General features: G+C 36.3%; 1 protein-coding gene across 1 annotated transcript; it reads left to right on the forward strand.

Annotated features, from left to right (window-relative positions):
- Positions 1–19327: 19327 nt before the first annotated feature.
- Positions 19328–27745, forward strand: LOC127863630 (uncharacterized; the record flags this gene model as incomplete). Its single annotated transcript, XM_052403260.1, is given in 3 exon segments — positions 19328–19657; positions 22365–22433; positions 27688–27745. Coding segments are annotated over 3 exon segments (340 nt in total), but the record flags the coding sequence as incomplete, so codon positions are not given.
- Positions 27746–27828: the final 83 nt, after the last annotated feature.

Genomic DNA, 27828 nt, shown 5'->3' on the forward strand with positions numbered 1-27828 from the left:
ATATACTTGATAACAACACCGAGGCTGCAATATCTGTAGTTGTGAACTGCGACCTTTTACAATGGCGTGAAAGTTGGAAAGGGAGATAAATCACGGTACTCTATTTGATAAATCGCCAATCTGAACGCTTCGCATTCTATACATAGATGGTGACGCATTCTATACAAATATGGTGATTATTAGACGAGTTAATTGTTATTGTTTACATTCGGGATTTTTCGCGCATGCGCACTGACTGGTTGGCAAAAACACTGGTTACAGTAACGTAAAACATGTATAAAGGGCTTTTGTTTAGTCAATTAAACGATAAAAAATCCGAAATAAACATTACAACTCTTATACAATAGTGCAAATATATCATATTTAGTACCAATAAATAAATGTATCATCGTATGTATAATTTCCTCTTTATAAAAATACAAATTAGTTATTAGCATCAGAGTAAACGTGGTCGGAAGACTAAATACTGACAATACCACACAACAAAACAATAAATTAGCCGTATTCTTTTTTATAGTAAGACTTTAAAAAATGATATTTAAAAACTTATAAAACATATATTAATTTGATTATAACTATAAACGGTGTGGATATTGTTATTGCTCATCAGCGATCGAAAGTGTATTATAAGAGGCGCATTTGATCAATTATAAAACGGCTCTAGGAGAAGTGCCCCCCCGGAGAACTGCCCCCCCCCCCCCCCCCAAAGATTTTTCACTGGGCGGAGAACTGCCCCTCACTGTTTTTGTATAGGGCGGAGAACTGCCCCCCTGCTGATTAATAAGGGGCGGAGAACTGCCCCCCTGTCAGAATTGATGACCCGGAGAAGTGCCCCCTAATTAAAGAAATAGCGGTGATATATAAAGCGAGTATTATAATGACAATAACGCCAGTAACTTTCTTGCTATTATGTATGGAAATTGAGTGAAATTTCAAAAGTAATATAAAGTTGTACAAGTAATAAAAGTTATAAAACGGCATAAAATACCTACCTCGGCATGGACGTCGTCACGTCGCCAACTTGATAATCACGTGATTTTCGTCAATGTGAACAAAGAAAAACAAATAACTTTTTGCTAATAAAAAGTTTTCGCGGCTGAATTATTTGATATTTTCCCCGTAATAAAAACAAACAATTAGCATGCAATTTAATCCATCCTTATGCCAGCTGAAAACAATAATTTATTTGTTTGTTTTCGCCAATTACGGATTTGGACGGTTCAATATAATAAACCCTTATGCGGCTTTATTCAAAGCTAACAAGTTCTTAACAATTAAGGTCGGTCCGGTCTACCAATTAAAAGATTAAAAGATCGCGGTACTTATCGTTAACGGTAACAAGTTCTCTGCCTGCCTTATTAGCTGCTAATTAAAGCAACTGTTACCGATTTTGTTTGTTTGGCATGTCGACATGATCTGCTCAAAATGCAAACTGCGGACGACTCGACGGTCTGGCGATGCTACCGACGGATAAGGTGCTAGAAGACTAAATTGCTTATAAATTCAACTTCACTTCACTTTTTTCTTCAAGTCAGCTAAATTATTGCCTTTGCCTTGCCTATTAATCTACTTTTTTATATGTCAATTAACGTTTTTTCCATGGGTCAATACTATCTTTATAATGTAAATTAATTCCGATGTAACTTTTCCATCATAAGTACCGAGTTGCACGTCTATATTTAGTTGCAACACATTGCCAGTATTAACACGCACGCGTTTCCTGTGTGGATCTCGACTATGTTTCGCGCTCTTATTAAAACACGACTTTTACAAGGCATTCATGTATAGTGAGTGGTGCAGATGCGTACCAAGGGCCTTAAACAGTATTATCACATGCCTCTAGACAATTTGTGTTATTCAGTTCGATAAATGGTAATATACTTGTACTGAAATTAAATTGTTACCGGATAAAATGTGTACGGCGATAACGTAAAATTACGCGTAAGTATTGTTTTCACTACGTAACTAATAACTAATATGACACCGGGGGGCAGTTCTCCGCCCCTACAGATTTGATGGGGGGGCAGATATCCGCCTACTAAATTCTGACAGGGGGCAGTTCTCCGCCCCTACCGATTTGATGGGGGGGCACCTCTCCGCCACCTTTAAAATAAGGGGGCAGTTCTCCGGGGGGCAGTTCTCCGGGGGGGCACTTCTCCGGATACCTTATAAAACAAAGCCATTAAAAACGGAATACATTACAATCGTTAAATGTTGTGGTAATTTTCTTTTCCATAGAATGAATTTTCGTTTCGTTTCCATTGAATTACAATATTAATAAATTTTAATATACAAATGAAAATAAAACCTGCATCTTGTGCAAATTGAACTGTCTTTGCATGTATATTGAAATCTCTTAACAAGTAATAAGGAGTGATACATTTAACAATCTAGCATTTTATGATAAATATATATATTAATTTAATTTATTTTACACAAATATTGTTTATCCATTGTGATTGCTTGGTTTCATGATGGTGTTACGTGCAATGCAAGAACGTACAATCTTTACACTAAATTGACGAGTTTACATTTGCCGGTACCCGCGGTAAATACAGTAGCAGTAATATTGAACAATATTTCAAATTTAAAGTTATAAAGCACTGTATTATTATGATTAAACTGGCTTACATATAAATACGCATGTTCTTGTTAATCCGTTTCAGACAAATATCTTCTTTTTTTAATATGTTAAATTATTTATTAAAGCAAATGTTACGTATTTTGGCTTTAATATTTGGCTTGCTCAATATGACTGCTCAATATGCCAAGAGATGGCATGGAGGTATCATAAAGTCTGCCACATGTGGTCTATGCAGGGACCCAATTAAAGTATTGGTCACTATGTTTATGACACCGGCATGTTTTCTGTGTAATTGTCTGGGCAGTCTCCGATCATAACGAGATAATAGTGTCAAAATTGGTGTGCACAATTAAATAAAACAATGAGATTTATTAATTTATTTGTTGTGTAACAAGGTAAGTCTGTACAGATATATTAAGATTAAAATCAGTTACTATATGTTGCGCACAAAAAGCGATCTATTTGATGTTTGTTTTTATCCTTATTTGTGTTTTTTCATTAAATTTAATTTATTCTAAAATAATTTCCATTTTTGAAATTTTGTATCTAAAATGGACGTGAAGATGCGTTTAGTAGAGATTTTTTTGGTAACCACATAACGAGCTCGTAGATAGTGTACGTTCCACTCCATAGCTCGTTTTTAGCACGGAGTGTATATTGACGTAATTGATGTAATCTAGAGTCCGTGTTTTACAAATAATAACAACAATATAATCGTTCCAAAAATGAAATTCACGCATGCTTATGTTTTATTCAGACATAAATAGTAAAATTATATTTGATACAGTTCATGAGTATCAATAAAAACGATGATAATGTCAACCTTCTCTATATGCGCTTATAAGAATTCCACCTCTTTTTGCCAACCAGTGGGCGGAGTCTAAACTTTGCAGGTGCGTGTGACGTCACGCGTTAACTCGTCTATACGTTATTGTCACCTCTTAATCTGGTTCCCAGCTTCTATTGTAAACAAAGGGACAGGTAATCCAGACTAGTCACCTCTATAAGACGCACCACATTCCCCTGGTTTAGGAAATTATGCTTCCGCCAAAGTAGTTCTGCGTTGGAATGAAAATGTTAATAATGAAAGAAAAATCGTTTTTATTGTGTGTTTAAAACCGAATGTTGTTTAAAGAAATGTTATTAAATTATGTTTAAATGTGATTTTGAATATCTATTAAGACTGATGGCGATTATTAGAAGCAAGATTACCTGACCTACTTTCGCTTTCACTTTTCACTCGTAAAAGAAGTGCTACTCACAATTCCTTTCGCATTAGTACACAGGTCAGTAAGACCGGTGTGTACACAATGGAACACTTCGGACAGTGGGCTACACCAGACGATCGCCGGTATGGCGAAATTGTCCGAGGATTCCCGATTGCATAAATCGCCTCACAGAATTGTCGTCCCATGCTCTCAAGGGTACTAAATAAATGTAATGTGACCGTCATGCACGGGATTTCTATTTGACGGTATATCGTTCTCTCGGAACAGGACTTTAAGCACTAGAAGTAATGTCTACAGCCGTCCATAACCATTCATAAAAAACATGTTTAAAGGGACCTTTTCACAGATTTTGGCATGTATTGAAGGTTGTCATGTAATGCTTTATTCTTTATTTTGATAAATGTAAACATTGGATCTAAAAAGTTCCAATGAAAAAAAAAAACAATAATAAAATAAAAAAAAATGTAAACACCAACTGGGCTCGAACCACTGACTCCTGGAGTAAAAGTCTTACGCTTAGACCACTCGTCCATCCTTCCTCATGCAATCAGTGGTGTATTTTATACTGTATATAAGCAATCCTCTAAGTATCACAAAATATAACGACCACAACAGAACTCTCCAAATTATTCAATGTTTTGCGTTGCAATGCTTTACAATTTTCATGTTGTTCAATCGTCAAAAGATGCATATAATGTTTTTTTTAGAGCTTGATAAATGTGCAGTATTACTGTTTCCTTACAAATATCCTAACTAAAACGAAAATGTAAATTTGCGAATCTGAAACCATTTTTTTTATTTGGTCAATTTACCAAAACGTGAAAAGGCCCCTTTAAAGTAACAACATATTCTTTGAAGGGGCTACCTGCTGATCTAAAAACCCTATTAGTATAGCATGCACGTAATTATATTCGTTTACTCTCAATTTCTTTCTTTCGCATGGTCATTATCAATGAATCTGTGCTTATAAGATAGGTTTCGTAATAAAGTCGGCTGATGTTTGCTGTCTGATGCCAGGTTACGTGAAACCTTGAACTATATTGTCGTATAGAGATTAGATAACTGTATTTCTGCAAAAGAACGAAAACAATATATTCGAAATTTCTCATTGATTGTCATGTCACGAAAATGCTTTATTTGCGGTCTTCTCGATTTAAAAGCATTAACCAGCCGCCCGTTGAACATTATCTCCTTTTTAAAAGCATTTGACATATATTTGCTATAACTAGCCTTTGCGAGTTGTTGAAGAAGGCCTGTTTTGTGAACATGGCATACTGCAAATTTTAGTACAAGATGGGTTCCAGGCTATAAGTAACACGCGGATTGTTAGACGATCCGCCGAATAGCGCGATAAGACTAGGGACGTTGATGATACGAAAAATTGATATTACTTTTTATGTCCCCCAGTATATACTGGGGGACATATTGTTTTTGCCCTGTCTGTTGATTTGTTTGTTGGTTTGTTGGTTTGCGTCAAACTTTTAACATTTGCCATAACTTTTGCAGTATTGAAGATAGCAACTTGATATTTGACATGCATGTGTATCTCATGGAGCTGCACATTTTGAGTGGTGAAAGGTCAAGGTTATCATTCAATGTCATAGGTCAAATATATGGGTCAAAATCACTAAACTTTAACATTTGTCATATCTTTTGTAATATTGAACATAGAAACTTCATATTTGGCATGCATGTGTATCTCATGGAACTGCCCTTTTGAGTAGTGAAAGGTAAAGGTCAAAGTAATCCTTCAATGTCAAAGGTCAAATATATGGGTCAAAATCGCTCATTTACTATACACTATAACATCGTAACGACTTCTCAAATGCATATGGAAATGCACGTTTTAATTTGTACAATGTTAATGTCAAGGTTATCATGAAAGGTCAAAGTTGATTTACAAAGGTCAATTTTCATGTTAAATAATTATGCCAAAACCTCAGTACCACTTTATACAGATACTTTATATTTGACATGCATGTGTTAGTCAGACATGTCAAGGTCATCTTTCAAGGTCATATACTTAAAAATGCCTATGCCTTTTTAACTATTGTACATAGCGTGTCAAACATTTGCCATAACTTTTGCAATATTGAACATACCAACTTCATATTTGGCACGCATGTGTATCTCATGGAGCTGCACATTTTGAGTGGTGAAAGTTCATGGTCATTCTTCAAGGTCAAGGTCAACCTTCAAGGTCAAAGGTCAAATATATGGGTCAAATCGCTCATTTTATAAAGACTACATAGCAACTTCATATTTGGCATGCTGGGGGCATAGTGTTTCTCAAACACATCTTGTTGTACATGTTTTCAACAAAATTGCAGCATAATATGTTGACGAATGATATTAACGTCGATTTTAAAATAATCAATGTCAACAGAAAATACAAAGAATCGATGCGAATGGATTATAAGTATTTGTGTCGTGGTGTTTATCCAGTAATGAAGACATTCAAATTAATAAGATGTGCAAACAATAAAGACCAACACCAACTCGCTGAGGAAAGTTTCATAAGTGAAGTAACTGCCTACCCTGCTTTCAATGAAAGACTGGTTCACAATTCTCAAGTATTTTGTTTGTGTAACATTAATGTGGATTACGTTTTGTCCTTTTTTATTTAACCAAGAGACTGAATTACCAAGCCATTAAAGATGTACTTACATGATTTCACTGTAAAATGTGTAAGGTTTGTAAGAAAGGCGAGTATTCTCTATACTGATGTTCCGGTAATTGCGAATAATCACTTTGTTTGTTTTGGTATGTTGCAAATAAATGGATGAAATGCAGAGATTTAATGAAATATGTCCGTACCATTCTAAATAGCATCGTTGCGTTATATAAGGTCTCGGTTGTCATTTTAAACATGCTAGTTCGACAAATTTTAATACAGGAGTGTGTTGTCTTTTTTTTCTACTAAAGAGCGGCTAAGGACGATATGGCGGTATGACACATTCAATAAAAAATAACAGTTGAAAATAGGTTTATATTTGGGATTTGATTGTATCGGTCATGTAACATTAACAAACAGATTTTATGGCGCAATGTGTTTACGTCTATAGCCGCTCTAAATTTCAATGTCAAAACCCGTTTCATTTCTTATGTTCGACCAGAACTCATCTCCGAGCCCGCCTAATTTTTCCGGCATTTTTACTCCATAACTGACCCTCGTTCTCGGAAAACTGGGCTTAATACATGTCCATTAAGTGTCGGCCTAGAACGATAGCAAAAATGGGACGAGAGGTATAGGTATCAGATGTTCAAGGGACGCAACTTCTGACTGTTGATTTGATTGTGCAAGTGCAATTGCACGCCCTTCCTAGTCAAAATGGAAAATCCTATGTATTGTCCTTTAAAGAAATTACATACCGAAATGAAACGACACTTTCCGCATTTTGGTATTGTTCGTTTAAAAAATATCTCTTCTAATCGTAAATCCAGTTAGGGCGTTGTGTTTCGTCACTGACTATCCTGTGCAGTCTGAACAGGCTTCTCTATGACGACACTTTACGCTCAAGCATTAAGCACAATTTTCCTAGAACGATGCTAAACCGATCTCGAGTACATGATTATTTCGGCAGTTACTGCAAGACAGAGAATCCGAGACTTTGCATGGGAACATGTGTGTTTTCGATGAAAAAGATCACGTCCAGTGTTCCACAATCTTTCAGCAATAGGCATGTAGTGCGCTTCATACCTTGCGTATATATATATACGAGGGTTATTTTTTCAAACTGTGTATTTTTGTCAATATTCGTTGTTGAAAAGTGAAACCATACACAATAGGTGTACATTTAACAATCTGGAATCCCTGGGGTAATCTCGGGGGGGGGGGGGGGGGGGTAGGGTCCCGGGAGGGGGCAAATTTATGATACTGCTGCCTGTACGTATTTCGCCCGAAATATCCATGGTCAGAACCTGTGCTTATCAGATAGATTGCGTAATAAAGCCGGCTGATGTTACTCTCTGATGCCAGGTTACGTGAAACCCTGCAATGAATGGTCGTATTATAGATAAGAGCCCATCTGACCGCCTCATGGGAGATAAGTTTCATAACTCATGTGATAAGACCGACAGCGGTGTTAATTGTATTGTTGAAGTGTTAACTACGCAATGCAGCGGGTTTTAATGCATTTGGGTTAAGTGTCGACCGCAAAGGCTAATCAGGGACAAAACTTTCCGCTTGTATCAATTTTTCATTCAAAGGAAGTCTCTTCGGATTCAAAAATAAAGCTTAGGCGGAAATTGTTGTCTCTGATTAGCCTGTTTGAACTGAGAGGCTCTATTGTTGAAGTGTGAACCTCGCCAGGTAGAGCACAATGACGCAGCCTCAATTAAAATCGCTCCGAACATCTTGATTATCATTTTATATTGTCTGAACATCAGTATACATGTACATGTAAAAGTACATACATTTTCCTTTCATCTTCATTGCACATAGTAGATTTCAATTCGATCTTCAAGCTGACGCTTGTTCAAAGTTTGTCATGCCATTTCGTTTGTTTTGGCGTCTCTATGTTTACCGAGTGCAAACAATTTAGGACTACAGCGACCACATGATTTATGCCCTACTTCATTACCCTCAATCCTGTTACCCGCAATGTTCAAATTGGCTTGTTGTATCTCACAATCTCACTATTCAAAATGCGGGAAAATCTTGATGATCTTAAAGGGACTTGTTCACAGATTTTGACATGTATTGAAGTGTGTCATTGAATTTGAATGCTTAAAAGTTATACATGTAAAGAAATGGCATTAAATAACTTCAGTAGAAACAACAATTATAAAATGAAAGACATTTTACCATATAACATCTGGCAGGTTTACCTCTGGCATTTTTACCTATGGAATTTTTACCACTTCTGGCATTTTAACCTCTGGCATTTTTACCTCTGGCATTTTTACCTTTGGCATTTTTACCTATGGCATTTTCACCTCTGGCATTTTTACCTATGGCATTTTTACCTTTGGCATTTTTACCTTTGGCATTTTTACCTATGGCATTTTTATCTCTGGCATTTTTCCTATGGCATTTTTACCTATGGCATTTTTACCTATGGCATTTTTACCTATGGCATTTTTACCTATGGCATTTTTACCTGTGGCATTTTTACCTATGGCATTTTTACCTATGGCATTTTTACCTATGGCATTTTTACCTTTGGCATTTTTACCTTTGGCATTTTTACCTATGGCATTTTTACCTTAGGCATTTTTACCTTTGGCATTTTTACCTATGGCATTTTTACCTATGGCATTTTTACCTCTGGCATTTTTACCTATGGCATTTTTACCTTTGGCATTTTTACCTTTAGCATTTTTACCTATGGCATTTTTACCTATGGCATTTTTACCTATGGCATGTTTACCTATGGCATTTTCACCTTCCGCATTTTTACCTATGGCATTTTTACCTTTGGCATTTTTACCTACATTCATTGGAGTTAACGTCAAGCACTTAAACCGCTCGGCCATCCGTACTCATATAGTAAGCAGTGTTTTATACTAGTAAGCAGTTTTTTATACTTTGTATAAGCAATCTTCGTTATGTCACACAATATAGCGCTAACAACAGAACTCTCCAAATTATTCAACAGTTTCGCATTTGTAATGCTTTATAATTTTCAGGTTTCTAAATCGTAAAACGATGTATATAATTGATATTTTGGAGCAAAGTAAATTTTCAGCATTACTGATTCCTCACAAATATCATAACAACAACGAAAAAATGCAAATCTTAACATATTTTTCACTTTTGTCAATTTACCAAGACGTGAAAAGGTCCCTTTAATAGCGAATAAGGCAAAGATGCAGCACAATCAAGAAGTACAGCCGTATTAATACGCTAATCTGAACTAAACCTAAAAAATTATTCTCTTTATTACTTATTATAGTTTTGAAGGGATGAAATCAAAACAGTATTACTCTATTTCAATATTAAAAATACACAAATATATCTCAGGGACGAGTGTTTTACGGGTAGGTAAGGTAATTATCACCTGACACCACCATACCTGATCACGCTTTCGTTGTGATGACGGCGATATGTTCTCTTACAGCGAACGTTTATTGACATAAACGTTGTATATTTCGGTCTGTTTACCACATTAAACGCCCACTCATTTTTGTAAAACAGAATACTCTTATATGTTCATAAAGATTAGAACATTTTGAAATCAAATCAATTTTGCGACCTCTCATGTATAACGATGCAATCATTTTGAAATAAGACCACTGAGATAAAAATTGTGCTTTAAATGAAAAGTTGCGTAGGTGTAGTTAACCACATTTTTATCATCGCTTACATTTCGCCTACACATACAAATATCAAATAATTGTAGCTGTTGATAAAATAGTCGTACCTGCAGTGCACACATTGTATTAAGCCTCGAGTTAAATTACCATTTAATTTATAAAGTACTATAACGTTTGTTCTTGGTGGTTTTGTTTTTATTTATAATTGTGTATAGCTAGTCTCCTTTCACAATAAGCTGATGACATGCGCATGCGTATGGGGTCAGCTCATGTACATAGTAGGACAAAGGACGGATAAGGGACCACCTTTTGAATGGTGGATATACGGCCTAACTTGTTTAATGGCAGATATAGGCCCACACTTTAAAACGGCGGGTATTGGGCCTAATCAATTTAGGATAAAGAATTTTAATAACTGCATATAATGGTCAATTTTGTAATGGCGGATATAAGTTCCAAACTTTAAAACAGTGGTAAAAGCAAAACAAATACAAATGGTTGACACAAGTCTATGGCTCACGTTTTTTAAAAGTGGATATGGGCCAGCTGTTTTCATGGGTATGCAACCCACACTTTTATGGGTGGATATGGTGCAAAAGCTTATTATGGAAATGGAAGCCACGCTGTTGTATTGGAAGGTGTGGGCTTACTCTTTGAAAGGGCAGATATGGGGCCAAAATTAACAAAGGTTTGACAAGAGGCTAACGTGTTTTAAGTGTTGATATGGGATCCAAATCTTTAAAAGTTGTAAAAGTACCCCATAATTAAAAAGGGTGTAAATGAGTCCGCTCTTTTTAATAGGGGTATTCCACTACGACCCGATTCCCCACGATTTGCCCGATTTCCAATATTTTGAAGTCATGGACATTCGTAACTCAATCGGCGAAGGTCCTAACTCATTCGTAGCTAGTCGCGGGCGAGTCGTGAGCTCCCAAAAATCGCGGCCAGTTTTTAAACGTGTTTAAAATTTAACCAAGACCTACAGGACTGAATTTAATCGCAGTTGACTCGTAACAGTGTCGTATTGCGTTCTTGGGCGTCGTAATGGAATCTTAGGTAATTCGTGACTCAATCGGGAAATCGGTGATCACGTGATCTGTCTACGAATCATTTACGACTTTGTCAAGATTCTCAAGGGTTCACCCCGAGTGAGTTGCGAGCCCGCTAAGATTCTCGCGATTTAGTTGCGAAACAGTTACGATTTTGTAAAGAATAATAAAGAAATAATATTTTTCCATCATTTTTTGTTGTCGAATAACCCACAGTAAGGAGTATAGATGCGTAGGAATTAAATCACGAATGCGGAGCACGAGTTCTTTGATAGCACAAATCTATACTCCTTAATGAGGGTTATTCGACAACAAGCCATCATAAAAAAATATTATTTCTATTCTTACACGATTCTGATTGATTTGCTTCAAGCTTTTGGACGTGAACTATATTTTTCAATACTCCGCCCTTCTTAGTACAAAGTTCACTATTTAGTGACGTCATTGAATTGTACAAACATTTGACGTCGTTTTCATTCATAAATATTTTGCAATTTACGTCACTTTCACTGAGAACAACACTCATAGAAACTAATTGACGTCACATGTGTTAATTCTTCTGAAAAGCTGACATGCTATAAACGTTTTCTTAATTACGTTTCTTAACAAACAAATTCTTAGCAGGCGTGGTCATGCCACTTATCACCAAATATACAATTTGTTGTTTTATAACATTTATATACGTGTTATATTTTTTTACATTTCTTTAAGAGCGGGATTTAAGCACGTGCATTTTACTGCAATATTTTCTTTACTTATTCTTTATTAACTATTTTCGAAACATTAAGCTCCGCCCATAATTTATTGCAGAATAACCCACACTTTATTTCCTTCTTTGTCTATAGAAAACAAGTCGCATGCCGTGTTAGAATCAATATCATTAGATATTGGCGCCGAATTCATTGGTGCGTTCGGTGAGGTCATAGCTTAGTCGTGACCGATCTGCATCTTTGTCTATAGAAAACAAGTCGCATGCCGTGTTAGAATCAATATCAGTAGATATTGGCGCCGAATTCATTGGTGCGTTCGGTGAGGTCCTAGCTTAGTCGTGACAAATCTGCATCGTTCGTGGTACAGTCGCAGTAGATTCTTACACATCGTAGTGAAGTCGCGATCCTATTCGCAAGACTTCAACCGAACCCCACGATTCGTCGTAACTCAATCGTACCACTGTCGTAACTGAATCGCAGACTGTCACGAGTCTTCCCGATTCAATAAATGTGAGACATCATAGCGAATCGTGGGCTTGTTTTCGTAGTGGAATAGGGCAAAAAGGGGGATTATAGGGCTCGCAATTTTAAAGGGCGGATAAAGGTTCTACATGTTTACAGGGCGAATATGGGCTCATAACATTTAAAATGCGTCCCCAATTTTTAAGGGTGGATACAAAACCCGCACTTTTAAACAGTGTGTATGGGGCCTACAATTGTATGGGCAATTATGGGACCACCATTTTATAATGGGAGATAATAGGGTGCATTTTTTTAAAAAGTTTTATCACAATGTTTAAGTAAATGAAGGACACAAAGACAAGTGTGGTTATGTTTAAAAACGTTTAATATTCTTAAAATAATTTCCTTATTTACTCTTTCAGGGATCGGCATTTCTTGTTATATTCCATGTCCGTGCATTAAAAAAAAACGACGATCTTGTTTGTTTTGAATACGACTATTTTAAACACGAAATGCAATTTGTAAGTATATACCCCGTTCCATGCTAAGTAATTTTCGTTCCATGCTAAATACTTTACATACTTCTTTTTAATTTTTAAATGAGACATTTATTGTTAAGTGAATTTAACCATCACAGCGTGCATATAGACAACAAACATATAATCCTCTTCTCGTGACAAAACCAAAACGTTCGATAATCCTCAAGTTTATGTAAAACGTATCTTTTTAAGTTTGCATATTAGATGTTTTATTTGCATGCATCCTACTTCCATACAAAATTAGCTAATTATATTGAAGCCTCGCTCTTGGGAAAAAGTACGCACAGGTTAATCTGGGTCGACACTTTCCACCTAAACTGGATTTTCACTAAGAAGAGACTTCCTCTTAACGGAACGTTTACCATGACAGAAACACAACACATCATAAATAGCACACATCATACTATCACAAACACATAGCATATCATGACAGAAACACAACACATTATCAATAATACACATCATACCATCAAAAACACACAGCATATCATGACAGAAACACAACACATCATAAATAGCACACATCAAACTATCACAAACACATAGCATATCATGACAGAAACACAACACATTATCAATAATACACATCATACCATCAAAAACACACAGCATATCATGACAGAAACACAACACACACCACCAATAACACACATCATTCCATCACAAACACACAGAAAACCATGACAGAAACACAACATACCATCAATTACACACATCACACCATCACAAACACACAGTATATCATGACAGAAACACAACAATCCACCAATAACACACATCATGCCATCACAAACACACAAAAAAATATGACAGAAAACACAACATACCATCAATAACATACATCACACCATCACAAACACACAGCATGTCATGACAGAAACACCACACACCATCAATAACACACATAATACCAAAACAAACACACAGCATATCATGAAAGAAACACAACAACACCATCAATAACACACATCATGCCCTCACAAACCACTCAGAAAATAATGACAGAAACACAACATACCATCAATAACCACCCATTACACCATCACAAACACACAGCATAGCATGACAGAAACACCACACCACCAGCAATAACACACATCATACCATCACAAACACACCAGCATATAATTACAGAAACACAACCACATCACCAATTACCCTCCTAATACCACCACAAACACACAGCATATCATGACAGAAAACACAACACACCATCAATAACACATCATATCATCACAAACACACAGCATATCATGACAGAAATACAACACACCATCAATAACACACATCACACCATCACAAACACACAGCATATTATTACAAAAACACAACACAACATCAAAAACACTCCTCATACCATCAAAACACACAGCAAATCATGACACAAACACAACACACCATCAATAACACATCATATCATCACCAAACACACATCATATCATGACAAAAAACACACACGACATCAATAACACACACTATACCATCACAAACACAGAGCATATCATGACAGAAACAAAACACACCATCAACAGCACACATCATACCACCACAAACACACAGCATATTGTGACAGAAACACAAAACACACCACCAATAACACACATCATGCCACCACAAAACACACAGAAAACCATGACAGATACACAACATACCATCAAATACACATATCTCACCATCACAACACACAGCATATCATGACAGAAACACCACACACCAGCAATAACACACATCATACATCACAAACACACAGCATATCATGAACGAAACACAACACACCATCAATAACATACATCATGCCATCAAAAACACACCGAAATCATGACAGAAACACAACATACCATCCATAACATACATCACACCATCACAAACACACAGCATATCATGACAGAAAAACACAACACACCATCAATAACACACATCAAACCATCACAAACACACAGCATATAATTACAGAAAACACAACACACAATCAGTAACTCATCATATCATCACAATTCACACAGCATATCATGAAATAAACACAACACACCATCAAGACACATCATATCATCACAAACACACAGCATATATGGCAGAAACACAACACCTCATCAATAACACACATCATATCATCACAAAGGGACTTCCTCTAAACGGAAACGTTTACCAGGACAGAAACACAACACATCATGAATAGCACAACATCATACCATCACAAACTCATAACATATCATGACAAAAAACACAACTCACCATCAATAAACACACATCAAATCATCACAAACACACCAGCATATCATGACATAAAAACGAGAAACCATCAATAGCACATCATATCATCACAAACACACAGCATATGATGACAGAAACACAACACATCATCCATTTTACACAGCATACCATCACAAAAACATAGCATATCATGACAGAAACACAACACATCATCAATAACACACATCAAACCATCACAAACACACATATAACCATGGACAGAAACACCATACACTATCAATCAATAACGCACATCATACCATCACAAACACACAGCATATCATGAAAAGAAACACAACACACCATCAATAACACACATCATGAATTCCAACACCCACATAAACCTCAGACAGAACCACAAACATACCATCAATAACACACATCACACCATCACAAAACACCAGCCTATCATGACAGAAACAAAACACACCATCAATAGCACAAAGCATACCATCACAACACACAGAATATTGTGACAGAAACACAACACACCATCAATAACATACACCATACCATCACAAACATACATAATACCGTGACAGAAAAACAACACACTATCAATAACATACATCAAACCATCACAAACACACAGCATATCATGACAGAAACACAGCACACCATCAATAGCACACGGCATACCATCACAAACACACATCATATCAGTGACAGAAACACAACACACCATCAATTACACAAATTATAACATCACAAACACACCGCCTACTATGGCAAGCATTTAGCCTACAATTAAAACACATATGATATGATTTAAAGCCACATATTTTCAATGAAACATCCGATATATCAATAGTCAACAGGAGGCCGACGAGGCGTTCCATAGACATTTATAATTCTTCTTCTTTGACTAGTGTTCACCTTATACAGTAAACAACATTATATCGAACATTTTCAGATGTAGCTCACAACTAACCCATATTGCACACCAGTTAAGCATTGGGTTTTATAAACATTAAACTAAAGAAATAAATATTATTGCGTTAAAAAGGGAAAATTTTTACGTAAATTGTACACATTTCGGAAAAGAGATCGATCCGTCAAAGTCGCCTACAGCTGAAGTTGAAAGCAAACACCGATCGACGCAGAGAGAAATCAAAGCGCTGACGGCTTTTAAGCTGATCTATAGTGTGTTAACAGAGAGCATTGTAGTACCCGCACTTTGCTGTAAACCCAAATCGGTCTTCAAAACCACAGATCGACCTCATGCTTTGAAGAAGTACAAATAGAGAGAGACAGGAAACGTAGTTTTGTTTAATCTCGCATATCTTCAATTCGTCACTTCTATCATTCTTATTAAATGTACGGTCATCATCAGCATCATATTATCGTAATTCATCAACAATATAATCATCAATGTCACCGTCATTTATATTAATCTCAACATAAATTCCACCGTCTTCATATCTTTACCTAATACAACATGTGTTTGCATTGGAATCGAAGAATAGTAGAATTTCACTGCAAATCAGTGTATGGTTGTGGGTCACATAACAATGTGTTTAGACAAACGAGTCGCCTAGTGCAAAAATGATGTATGTGCCGTATGCGACCAGCGTAAACTACATTAACAGCCAGCGCATTTGCATTAGGCGGCTCATATCTAAATATGACGTTTTGTTACAGGGGTCTTTTATTTTTCTTTGTCTTTAAAATATAAAGTGGGGTAATTCTGTCATATTTACAACAGCCACAAACAGTAAATTAAATGTGTGTGCCCAACTTCTTATTTCGCGCCATTTTAGTAATCACATTTAAACACGAAGACAATCGACATACAGCCATGATCCAATCATTTTATAGTCCACTGATCAGATGGCAAAGGACGAAACTCATGAATAATTCTTGAAAAAGATAGTTTAGCCTCGTTCTTGGAAAAACTGACCATCCATGTATGAGCGTCAAGTGTCGTCCCAGATAAGCCTGAGCAGTCTATTACGGTATTATTTGTTTCAATCAACTCTCTTCTTAGCGGAAATCCAATAAAGGGATGTACGGCACTTAGCGCACATGCATTAGCCAAGTTACCTAGAACGAGGCTCAATTGGACAGAACCAACAAAAGCAAAGGTAGGACTAGTAAAGCTAGCAGAGCCATACAAATACAACATTGATTCTTTAATTTGTTTGCAGTTAGTTCGTAGAGCTATGTACAGTAAAAAACTCTATTTACGACCACTTCGGTATTACGACCAATTCGGTAAGACGACACCATTGTTCAGTCCCGATTTTTTTCCTTCTATATTTCAATGGTCGTTAGACTCACTAATCCAACCAACCCGCTAATCCGCTATTACGACCACTTTAATCAGTACCAATGAACGAAATTGCTCGAAATTGACACCCACCAAACGACCAGTAATTTTTATACCTTACTAGATTTTGGTGTTGTGGTTCGATCAGGTTTTGTGACCCAATTGAACACAATTCACCACAACGGTTTTTGGGCATCGATTTGCGCCGCAGGTGTTAGATATTCTGCACTTGTTATTCTTTTTAACTCTTGATTCTTTATTGAAAATTAGCTATTATTATCGAGTCGTTGATGGATAAATTGGTTATTGTTTGGATGGGTAGCGTTATTCAATTGAACAAAGATGCTTACACATGGACAAAGTTTTCATTTATATTTATTTTGCTGCTTTTTCATCTTAACACACATACTTTCCAAAGTCCAGTAATATTATAATCAACAAGCAATTCGTCGAAATTGATATCCCTCGCCAATATGCTTCTGGACACAAAGTGTTATATTTTACACTCAAAAAAGCAGTTTTTCAAACACAAAGGGCCATTCCTCCTCCGTAATAACGATGGTATACAATGACATTTTGCGTGCATAATCCTCTTATCCATATATATCCATACCAATTTTAAATGAAAATGCGCAAAAACACTTCAAGATTTGGCGCCTTGACTGACGGTCAACCGAACGGACGGACAAACGCAAAAACAATATCCCTCCGCCTATGGCGGGGGGATAACAAGATACTAAGCGAAACCGTTAATGGCTTCGCCCTGATAATTAGAAAATTATGAAACTACATCCCTGCTTGTATAGTGTGTATTGGTCACCTAAAAAGCTAGTCGCAAGTGCCTGTCTGTGGCATGATTCACTCATCTTAATAAATACCAATAATTTGACAGGCATGCCAATTTAAAATATTCATTGACTATTTGCTTGCTCATCCAATTAATATGCATACCCCGCGTGGTCTAATTAAAAGGAAATGTCAACAAAATATTCTTACGGTGAGTACATCAATTTGACATTTCACCCCTCGAGCTAGGGAATATTACTATTAAAATTGTCCATCGTACGATATAGCTACATGTACATTTTAACATATCTTTATCCGAAAATTTAAACAAAATTGATATTTATAAGAAATTAGAAAAATCAGTAGTTTATATTATCTTACAGGATATTTATATAACTATTTTTGTATTAAGGCTAAGAATTTCCATAAAACGTGATGGTTAAAATGCAAACATCACTACATGTTTAAGCGGTAAAACATGTATGCCCACATGCATACGAAGGTGATATTTAAAAGGGTGTACGCCAGCATTAAGATGACGTAGTGGCCCTTGTTTTGTGGCATTGCAACGACAACAATGGCAAATTTGTTCCACGCGTCCTCGCCATATCATTTACCATGCGCTTTACAATCTTGCAAGACTGTGCTCCGTAAAATAAAATGTCTACCTTATCTCAGCGCGCTTGTAACGATTTGCTGTTGATCACATTGAACATTTAAAATGATAAAATCATTAAAATGTAATTTCAACAAAAACCTCGACCCTTTATCGGACAACACCATCATACGATTTCTTACTTCTATCGGTAGCATGTATGGACCTCATAGCTTCCAGGCAAGTGGTGATGATCAGCTGTAAATTTCACCATCAAAAATAATACAAAAACACACATCGCATGAGATTGCAATCTCTTTTAACCTGCCAACCTATCATTAAAATTTAAAGCTGAAGGGCATTTTAAGCGTTATCGCGTCATACAATTCTTTCGAAAAAAGATACGCCCGAGGCCACAATCAAATTTTGCTTATTGTTAATTACTTAGCGAATCGGTGATGCAAGCTTCATAGCCTTGATGTCAGTTATCTAACAGATGAACAACGAACATATTGACGTCTTGATTTAAATGCTCTTGGCGCTTTGATGTTTTATTTAATAAGCTGATAAAGTTTGAATGTTAACGAATCAGATGCTTGCCTGGTTTATCGTCACGGTGCGCCGCTAGCGGGCAACACAGCTTAGTGTACACATCGGGTGCGGTTCAGTAAGGATTAGACGTTTACGCACAGTTTGCGAACAATTACCGGAAAATGGGCGAGTGGCAAAACGGATTGTTTGGATGCTTTTCTAATTGTGGCGTTTGCATCATAACATATTTTGTCCCGTGTTTGACTGCTGGACAAACTGCTGAGAAAGTAGGGGAGTCGTGTTGCCTGTACGGATTTCTCTCAATACTGGGACCCATCGGAATCTGGTCACGTGCAAAAATTAGGGGCAAAGTGAGGGAAACGAAGGGTATCGATGTAAGTGGTCTTTGTTGTTGTCAATTTATAATAGCAAAAATGCTGTAGTTAAATTATTTAACATATATAAACTTACATCTATCTAATTTATATCTCATTAACTTAGAAATACGCTCGTTAATAAATACGAAATACAAATAATAACGTGTGTACTGTTGGAAATATTAAATACGTTTTTTAAGGGATATGTTCACCGATTTTGGCATGTTTTGACATTTGTCACTATGAAGCTTTAAATTGATAAATGTAAACATCAGAATTAAAAGGCTCCAGTATAAAACTGCAAAAAAATAAAGGAGTAAAAAATTGTTCAACGATTAAAACCATTCAAGCCATCCGTTGCAGTTACCCATAAAATGTAATTTTTATACCGCCAATCCCAGGTCGTTTCACAAAATATTACAATAACAAGAGAACTATCTCATTATTCAATCGTTTTGCGTTGGTAAAGATTATAAGTTTCAGGTCTTAAATCGTCAAAAGATTCATATTATGGATAACTTAGGGCATGTTCAGTATTATTTTTTCCTCGAAAAAACCCACAACTACAACGAAAACATGCAAATCTGAAACGTTTTGTTTTTCAATTTTTGTCAATTTTACCAAATCGTGAACATGTCCCTTTAAATTGTATTAATGATTGCCCTCTGCACCACATATGCAAATGAAGACGTAACAGTGAATTTCACGCGGCAGCGGGATATTTTTTAACAATTTGTTTGGGGTCAAGGGAGTCAAGGGGGGCTTAGAAGGGATACACAATTGTACGACTGATTGATGATGCGCGCGAGGTAATTCGCGTTCTAAGTATTCATCAGTATCATGCTTAAAGGACCATAAACTTGGATGATAAGCGATGCTTTGTATTACTTTTCGAAATGTTTATTTCCAATAACAATATACAGTCGAGGATATACTGGACATATTTACTTGTTTACTTGTTTTCGTCTCTCACTTTTCGTAAACCCTATCTTCATTGTAAATCATATTTCGCTTAAATTATGTTTTATCATGATATGCTGTGTGTTGTGTTTTGTAGCTTAAAGCTATGTTAGTAAAGTGTCAAGGGTTTGATATATTTCATATACCCTTTCATATGCAGTAAATGGTACTCTAGAATTTGGTTGCACAAGGGCAATTTTGGATAAATCTCGATGCAAAATAGGGTCTGGAAAAGTAGGGACCGTTATCTCCTGGGGCTATTTACCGCATTCACTTGTAATTGTGTATAACCATGTTTATTCGTGCGGATATTATAGATTGCTCTCTCGGTCCGATGGGAATAGTGGGTAAAAAATTTAAAAAACAAGGCAATTGATAATTCAGCGATAGAATATCTTGACAATATCTAGGCCGAGGGTTGAATCTATGACGTTACTACTTGCTATTGGAAGTATCCTAAGTAACTGGTCACGATATCAATGTGAAGAAAGTAGAAACCGATTTGCTTGAGTGGTCTATCAAAGCCAACAACGCAAAACAACCACTGAAACTATCGATCGATTATGACACGGGTTACCTATTCTCAAACGATCTAATTTTAACCTTTCGTCCCTTGGGGCCGTACATTGTAAAAATTTAAGAGTAATGTGAGGAATGCTAAAATGCACTCGCGCATAACAGCATATGACTATTTTTTGTCCATATATAGACGCATCTTAATGTAAAATGCAGACAACATTCGCCTGGCTAAGTTGCTTTTTATGTCCCCACCCACTATAGTGGGGGACATATTGTTTTTTGCCCTGTATGTTGGTCTGTTGGTTGGTTGGTTTCGCCCAACTTTAACATTTGCAATAACTTTAAAATATTGAAGATAGCAACTTGATATTTGGCATGCATATGTATCTCATGGAGGCTGTACATTTGAGTGGTGGAAAGGTCAAGGTCATCCTTCAAGGTCAAAGGTTACATATATGTGGCCAAATCGCAAATTTATGAATACTTTTGCAATATTGAAGATAGCAACTTGATATTGGCATGCATGTGTATCTCATGAAGCCCGCACATTTTGATGGTGAAAGGTCAATTCAAGGTCATCCTTCAAGGTCAAAGGTAAAAAAAAGCGGCGCAAAAGGGGACATAGTGTTTCTGACAAACACATTTCTGGTATATTTCAGGAAAATACGATAAGCTTATGTGTTAGCATTTCGTTCATTACACACGAGCGAACTAACGATATTTTGCGCGATACACCCGAAGCCGACACGCGATATTTATCACGATTTATATCGCCTTTTGGGCTCCCTACAACAAGGCGATATTTCGTGGTACATGTACATTCTCGCGCGTCGCTTCGTCTATCACGAGAAATTTAATGTGTCGCTTCGTGTGTCGCACAAAATATCGTGTATCGCTTCGTGCGTCGCTTTGTGTGTGTGTGGTCGCCCTTGATGAAAGAAGGACGAGATTATAGATGGCACTATCCGAATTCCGTAGTTTATAATGCAGTGATTGCGGGTCATTCACTCAGCATAAATCATGTATGACAGAAGTTTCCATTTACACATCATATACCACGTGGTCTTTATTATTTACTTTAAGCACTCTATGTAGCCTTTGCATTTTTCAGTGAAGCGATTGTTTAAGTTCCTGGTTCCTGTAACTATATAATTAACCTTCAAGGGTGTCTTGGTTCCTTTGGTTCGTGATTACTTCCCGATGGACCTTGATGTTATCGGTATTTATTTTCCATGTATTTTTTCAGGGTTCCTTTGGTGGCGACTGCCTGATGGCCTGGTTCTGTGGTCTATGTGCGCTCGTCCAGGAGGCAAATGTAAGTACTCCCTAATGGATTCATTAATTGATTCATTCATTAATTCATTGATTAAGTAATTCATTCATTCATTCACATATTCATTAATTAATTCATTTATTCATTCGTGGAAGTATTTGAGCCTCGCTCTGGGAAAAGGGCGTTATGCATGTGCGTTAAGTGTCGTCTCAGATTAGCCTGTGTAGTTTGCACAGGCTAATTAAGGGTGACTTTTTCCTCCTAGGTGTTTGTTTAGAGGAGACTTAAATAAAACAAATGTCACATTGTTTAGAAATTGTAGGTGGAATATGTGGGTTTACCTCATGTAAGAATATTGAAAATGTTATCAAAAGGGCCCGTTAACATGACAGTCACAAAGTGCACATATGTACAAATAAGCTTATCGATGAGGGATAGATTAAAGAATAGTATAGTTGACACACGGCCGGTATGTTTGTATTGGTCCAGCAAATGTGTTTATACAGTAAAATCTCTATCAAAAGGTTGACAAAGTTTTGTCAATATGTGGGTGGATTGTTTATCCCGTTCCCCAGGGCTTCATTGATTCAGTATCTATTAGTAGATCTAGCCAACCAGCAATAAGCACGCATAAAACACTGACCAATGGAATTCATAACTGAGTTTCACGGGGCAAATGTTAGCGGGAAATAATCAGTTAGCATATAGATCTAGAGGTGAACAGATGGAAAAAGACACAATCATGTAGCAATCACAACGTATTTGTACAACTGAACATATTAGTTATGTCAGACATAAAACTGGATTGGAAACTGATATATGATATTGTTGTATATTTTATCCCACATTATGCAGAGAAATTAACATAAATAGAGAGGGACGGACTTATCCCATGCGTGACACGGGAAAATGGTAGTTAATGCAAATCTCGTCATCATTGCAATACGCGCATGACGAGATATCGAATGATAGCTACACACCAGTAATTTAAGAGTAATGAACATTGTTATAACTATGTGTCGTTCATGAACTATGAACGATAACGTGACACAAAAAACATAACAGTGGAAAGTGTCGTCCCTAATAAGCCTGTGCGAACTGCAAAGGCTAACTTTGGAAGACACTTTACGCACATGCATTAAGCTTGGTGTTTTCCAGAGCGCGGCTCATTTGCATACAAATGACTTCTGGTATTTCAGTTCGCAGTTTAATTGACTATTATTTCAAGAACAAGAACTTAAGAACTAGCTTTACGTCCTTCACATTGTTTTATATTGAGAAGTACTTAGACGAAGTAGTTGGACAAGTGTCATTTTATTTAGTCCTCTAACTATGTCATTCTTGCCCGTAGAAATTGACTACATAACTTACTAAGTAAGGACTTAGGATATGTACCAATAATGAGCACATACTTGTGTCCAACCTGTATTTACGTGAAAAATCACTTATAGATATTCTACTAATTAGTGATTTCCCACCATTTAAAAATGTAGATACGCAGAGTGTAACGCTCTAAAAGATGGTGTGATTTTACAAAATATGTCTATAAAATAGACAACATTAAGATGTAAGTTAATATCTAACCGCCAACTATTCAACGACCCTTATAGTCTTGAGCATTGAAGCACAAAAATGTCTCCGTCAAACAAAGCAATGGCATATTCGGGCATGATCAGTGGCTCAATTGTACATATATTATTTAGTGTTCAAGGAAGCTGTAAAACACTCAGAGAAAAGGCAACCCCAAAGCCAAAGAACAAATTTGACATGCATTTCGCAAGATGCTTAAGTACCGCAATTTCCGGCTCAACAAAAACTGGTTTCGCGATGAATCAATCAAACAGCTTAGGACTCCACAAACATTGCAAAAACACTCGAGTTCACTGCCCGCAACTTGCGAAAGAGTGTGTACGTCATACATACTGATTTTCGTTGTGATAAAATGTGCGCCCGTTTGATTTTGATTGAAGTGATTAAGATTTTACATCCATGACTGCGGTTCAACATCAACGTTTAATTATGGGCATCCGTAAACACTAAATATAATATATGTTATTAAATATTAATATTATGTTATTTCTTACTTACGGGCTTGGATGTTAAATCACCAAGTTGCAGTACTGTAAAGCCGATAGCTAGGCTTGCCTTGCAATGGTGATGCACAGCAATGCAAACAGATTTTCAATGTCCGTAAAGAAATATCAAATTAATTATGTGGCCCACAAAATACACCACTTATTCGGATATACATCCGGAAATATAGCGAGTTTTGAATGTGGCATAGTTGTTCCGAATTACTAACCAATAAATATATATATTTGATATCCTGCAAAGGCGAGAACGCGATTCGAGAGAGGGAAGTTGCGATTTGCCGTATTGTATTATCGCGTCGTTTAGTCGTCGCGTTTTCTAGTCAACCTGATCGCATTGGCATTATCTTATTTATGCGGGGCTAACGGAATAAGGTTCATTCTATTCAAATTAAGTGACATGACAATTAATTGTCACTATTCAAATTTCTTCATGGAGAGGCTTTTAATAAAATGTCTTAACGTCGAATAAATAAAACATAATGTTTTCAAACAATATAAAATAAGCTCGAACACAATCTAGTCCACACAGTGCAGTCCACATAGGCTAATCAGGGACGACATTTTCACTTTTATTGTATTTGTAGTTTACAGGAAGACTCTTATTGACGAAATTCCATTTAAGGCGGAAACTTTCGTCCCTGATTAGACTGTGCGGACTTCAAAAGCTTATCTGACACGACACTTTACGCACATATATTAAACCCGTTGTCTAAGAGCGCGATTCATTTTTTTTTTTTTTAAACGAAAGTGAAACACACATTAGTGCTCGCTGGCTCAAGTTTCAATTAATTTCACGGATTAACGTCTTTGGTACAGCTGTGAGATGGTTTACACAATTGTAACCTAGATACAAGTTGACTTTACATACCTAAGTGGTTATAGTAGCAACGTGAAACGATTGTGTGTATCTAATTCCTCGAAAAACATCTTAAGATTAAAATGAATCATATAAATACTATCAACCAAGTATTCGTTTCGCCCAAGTTATATGGCTAAACATTTCAGCCGCGACCCATTTATGGTAATACTAGTAGAACAGCGAATAAATATAGTTATAAACACTACGACAATTTGAGATCAAATACATTGAATTTTAAAGAAAATATCAGTGTTGCCTCCATTTTAGTATTTAAACTCTAGTTTACTAATTATTTGACTATTTGTGTCTTAAGATAACCCATTTCTTGCAAATAATACTTTTAAAAAATGAGCCACGCTCTGAGCCTGTGCATTCCGCACAGGCTAATCAAGTGCGACACTTTTCGCTTTTATGAATTTTTGTTTAATGTACGCCCCTTCTAAACGAAATTCATTTCTGTGCGGCCTCCAAAGGCTCATCTGGGACGATAATTTACGCGCATGCATTAAACCCGTTATTCCAAAAAGCGCTACTCATAGAAAAGACATTTATCCAACATTTTCACCGGTAATTTGTATAGATCACCGGCTTCCGATCTTTACTGAAGAAGTTTCCATTCATAGTCATATTAACGCAACATGTGGAAATTTTAAGTCAAACGACACATTATGTACTTATTCATCGCAAAATCAACCTCTTTGTACCCACTGATTGATTATCTTCAAATTATATATATGCGCATCTATACATCGCCAAATCTCTCCCACTGTATAAAATGTATATATTATCGCCAATCAAACCTTGAACATCAAACCATCGCGAACATCAAACCATCGCCAACATCATTCCCTGTTTATCCGTTCATCGTCCGATCACACACTGTGTAACCACCCGTCGCCATATCACACATGGTTTCACACACAGGTGGTGAGCGTGTGGCTATGATATTAATTAGTGAAAACATCATTTAGAATAAAAAATACATATTATAACGAACAATCAACTTTTCTGGAAAAAAAATCACTATCAAATATATATATAACAAGGTATCCAACTCAAATCACCCGAAAACGGGGTGCATCGCTTTGAACAGCCATAACGTTATTAATTGTGCAGCGATTTTTACGATCTTGGTCTTATTCAACGCAAAAAAATTCCTTTCTGGAAATGTACATGTCTTGCAATATTTTACAAATGCTGTGTCAACTTTTAAAAAATAACACGATACACAACTCGCGTGACCTACTTAACATCAATCAGACAGGTTAAATGAATAAAATCTTCACGGAGTAAAGGGCATTTTCCCTGCAAAGTTCACGGACCTTGATACCATAATTCAATAAAACGTATGAAAAAAAAATCATTCTTACCGTGCTTGCCGTTGAATGATGCATCAAAACTAATTGTCCAGCGCCGTTTGAAACCTATGTTTACATACATTTCAACTAACCTAACATTTTAAACACACGAGTGATTTCATTGCTCCAATGCGAAGGTGTGTCTTTACAACTTAAGATTTCATTCATTATTCCTGTCTGATCGGTGTCAGATAGATTACGCGAGTTGTGTACCGTATTATTTCTTAAATTTACGAAGCATTTGTAGTTATATAACATGTATATACATTTCTAGAACAGAAATTCATTTCTGCGTTGAATAAGACCAAGATCGTGAAAATCGCTACACAATTGATGAAGTTGTGGCTGTTCAAAGCGATGCACCCCGTTTTCGGATGCTTTGAGTTGGACACCTTGTTAAATATATATATATATATATATATTTGATAGTGAAAACTTTTTTTTCAGAAAAGTTGATTGTTCGTTATAATATGATTATTTATCATTCAAAATTATGTTTTCACTAATTAATATCAAAGCCACACGCTAACCACCTCAAAATTACACACAGTTTATCCATCAATCGGCAAACAATTCACACGGACACCATTAGTCAATAAAAAGTCGAATCACTGATAGTGCATGTCTTCTTATGGTTTATTCGGTCTCTACCAAAACAATCAATTTTTTGGTTACCAACTTGACTATTTGATTGTGTATTTTTGTCAACTTTATTACATGTATTTTCTTGTGTTCGGTTATCAACTTGATTGTTTGATTATGTTCTGTTATAAACTTGATTATAGATTGTGTTTGTTTAATATCAATTGAATTATTTGATTTTGTTCAACTTGTTATTTGACTGTCATTAATTTGATAATTCAGGCGCTTATTCATATTATTGAAGATTTTTTCTGCTTCCTCTATTGTTTATTTCGTGAGCTTATAAGGAACTGCGCTTGTTTTTGTCTGCACCTCTTATATGTATGTATCTCTGTGGTTTTCAGGAACTCGGTGGGGCATCAAGGGATGTCCATGGTGCGAGAATAGGAACCGGGAACCATCGGCATCATCTTATGACGTCATGCTTTCATCCCTGCCAACGTCAACATTGGAAACGGAACAGCAACGAAAATGAATTGGACAAC

The sequence above is a fragment of the Dreissena polymorpha genome, unplaced genomic scaffold (assembly GCF_020536995.1).
Source record: "Dreissena polymorpha isolate Duluth1 unplaced genomic scaffold, UMN_Dpol_1.0 chrUn021, whole genome shotgun sequence".
Classification (NCBI taxonomy): domain Eukaryota; kingdom Metazoa; phylum Mollusca; class Bivalvia; order Myida; family Dreissenidae; genus Dreissena; species Dreissena polymorpha.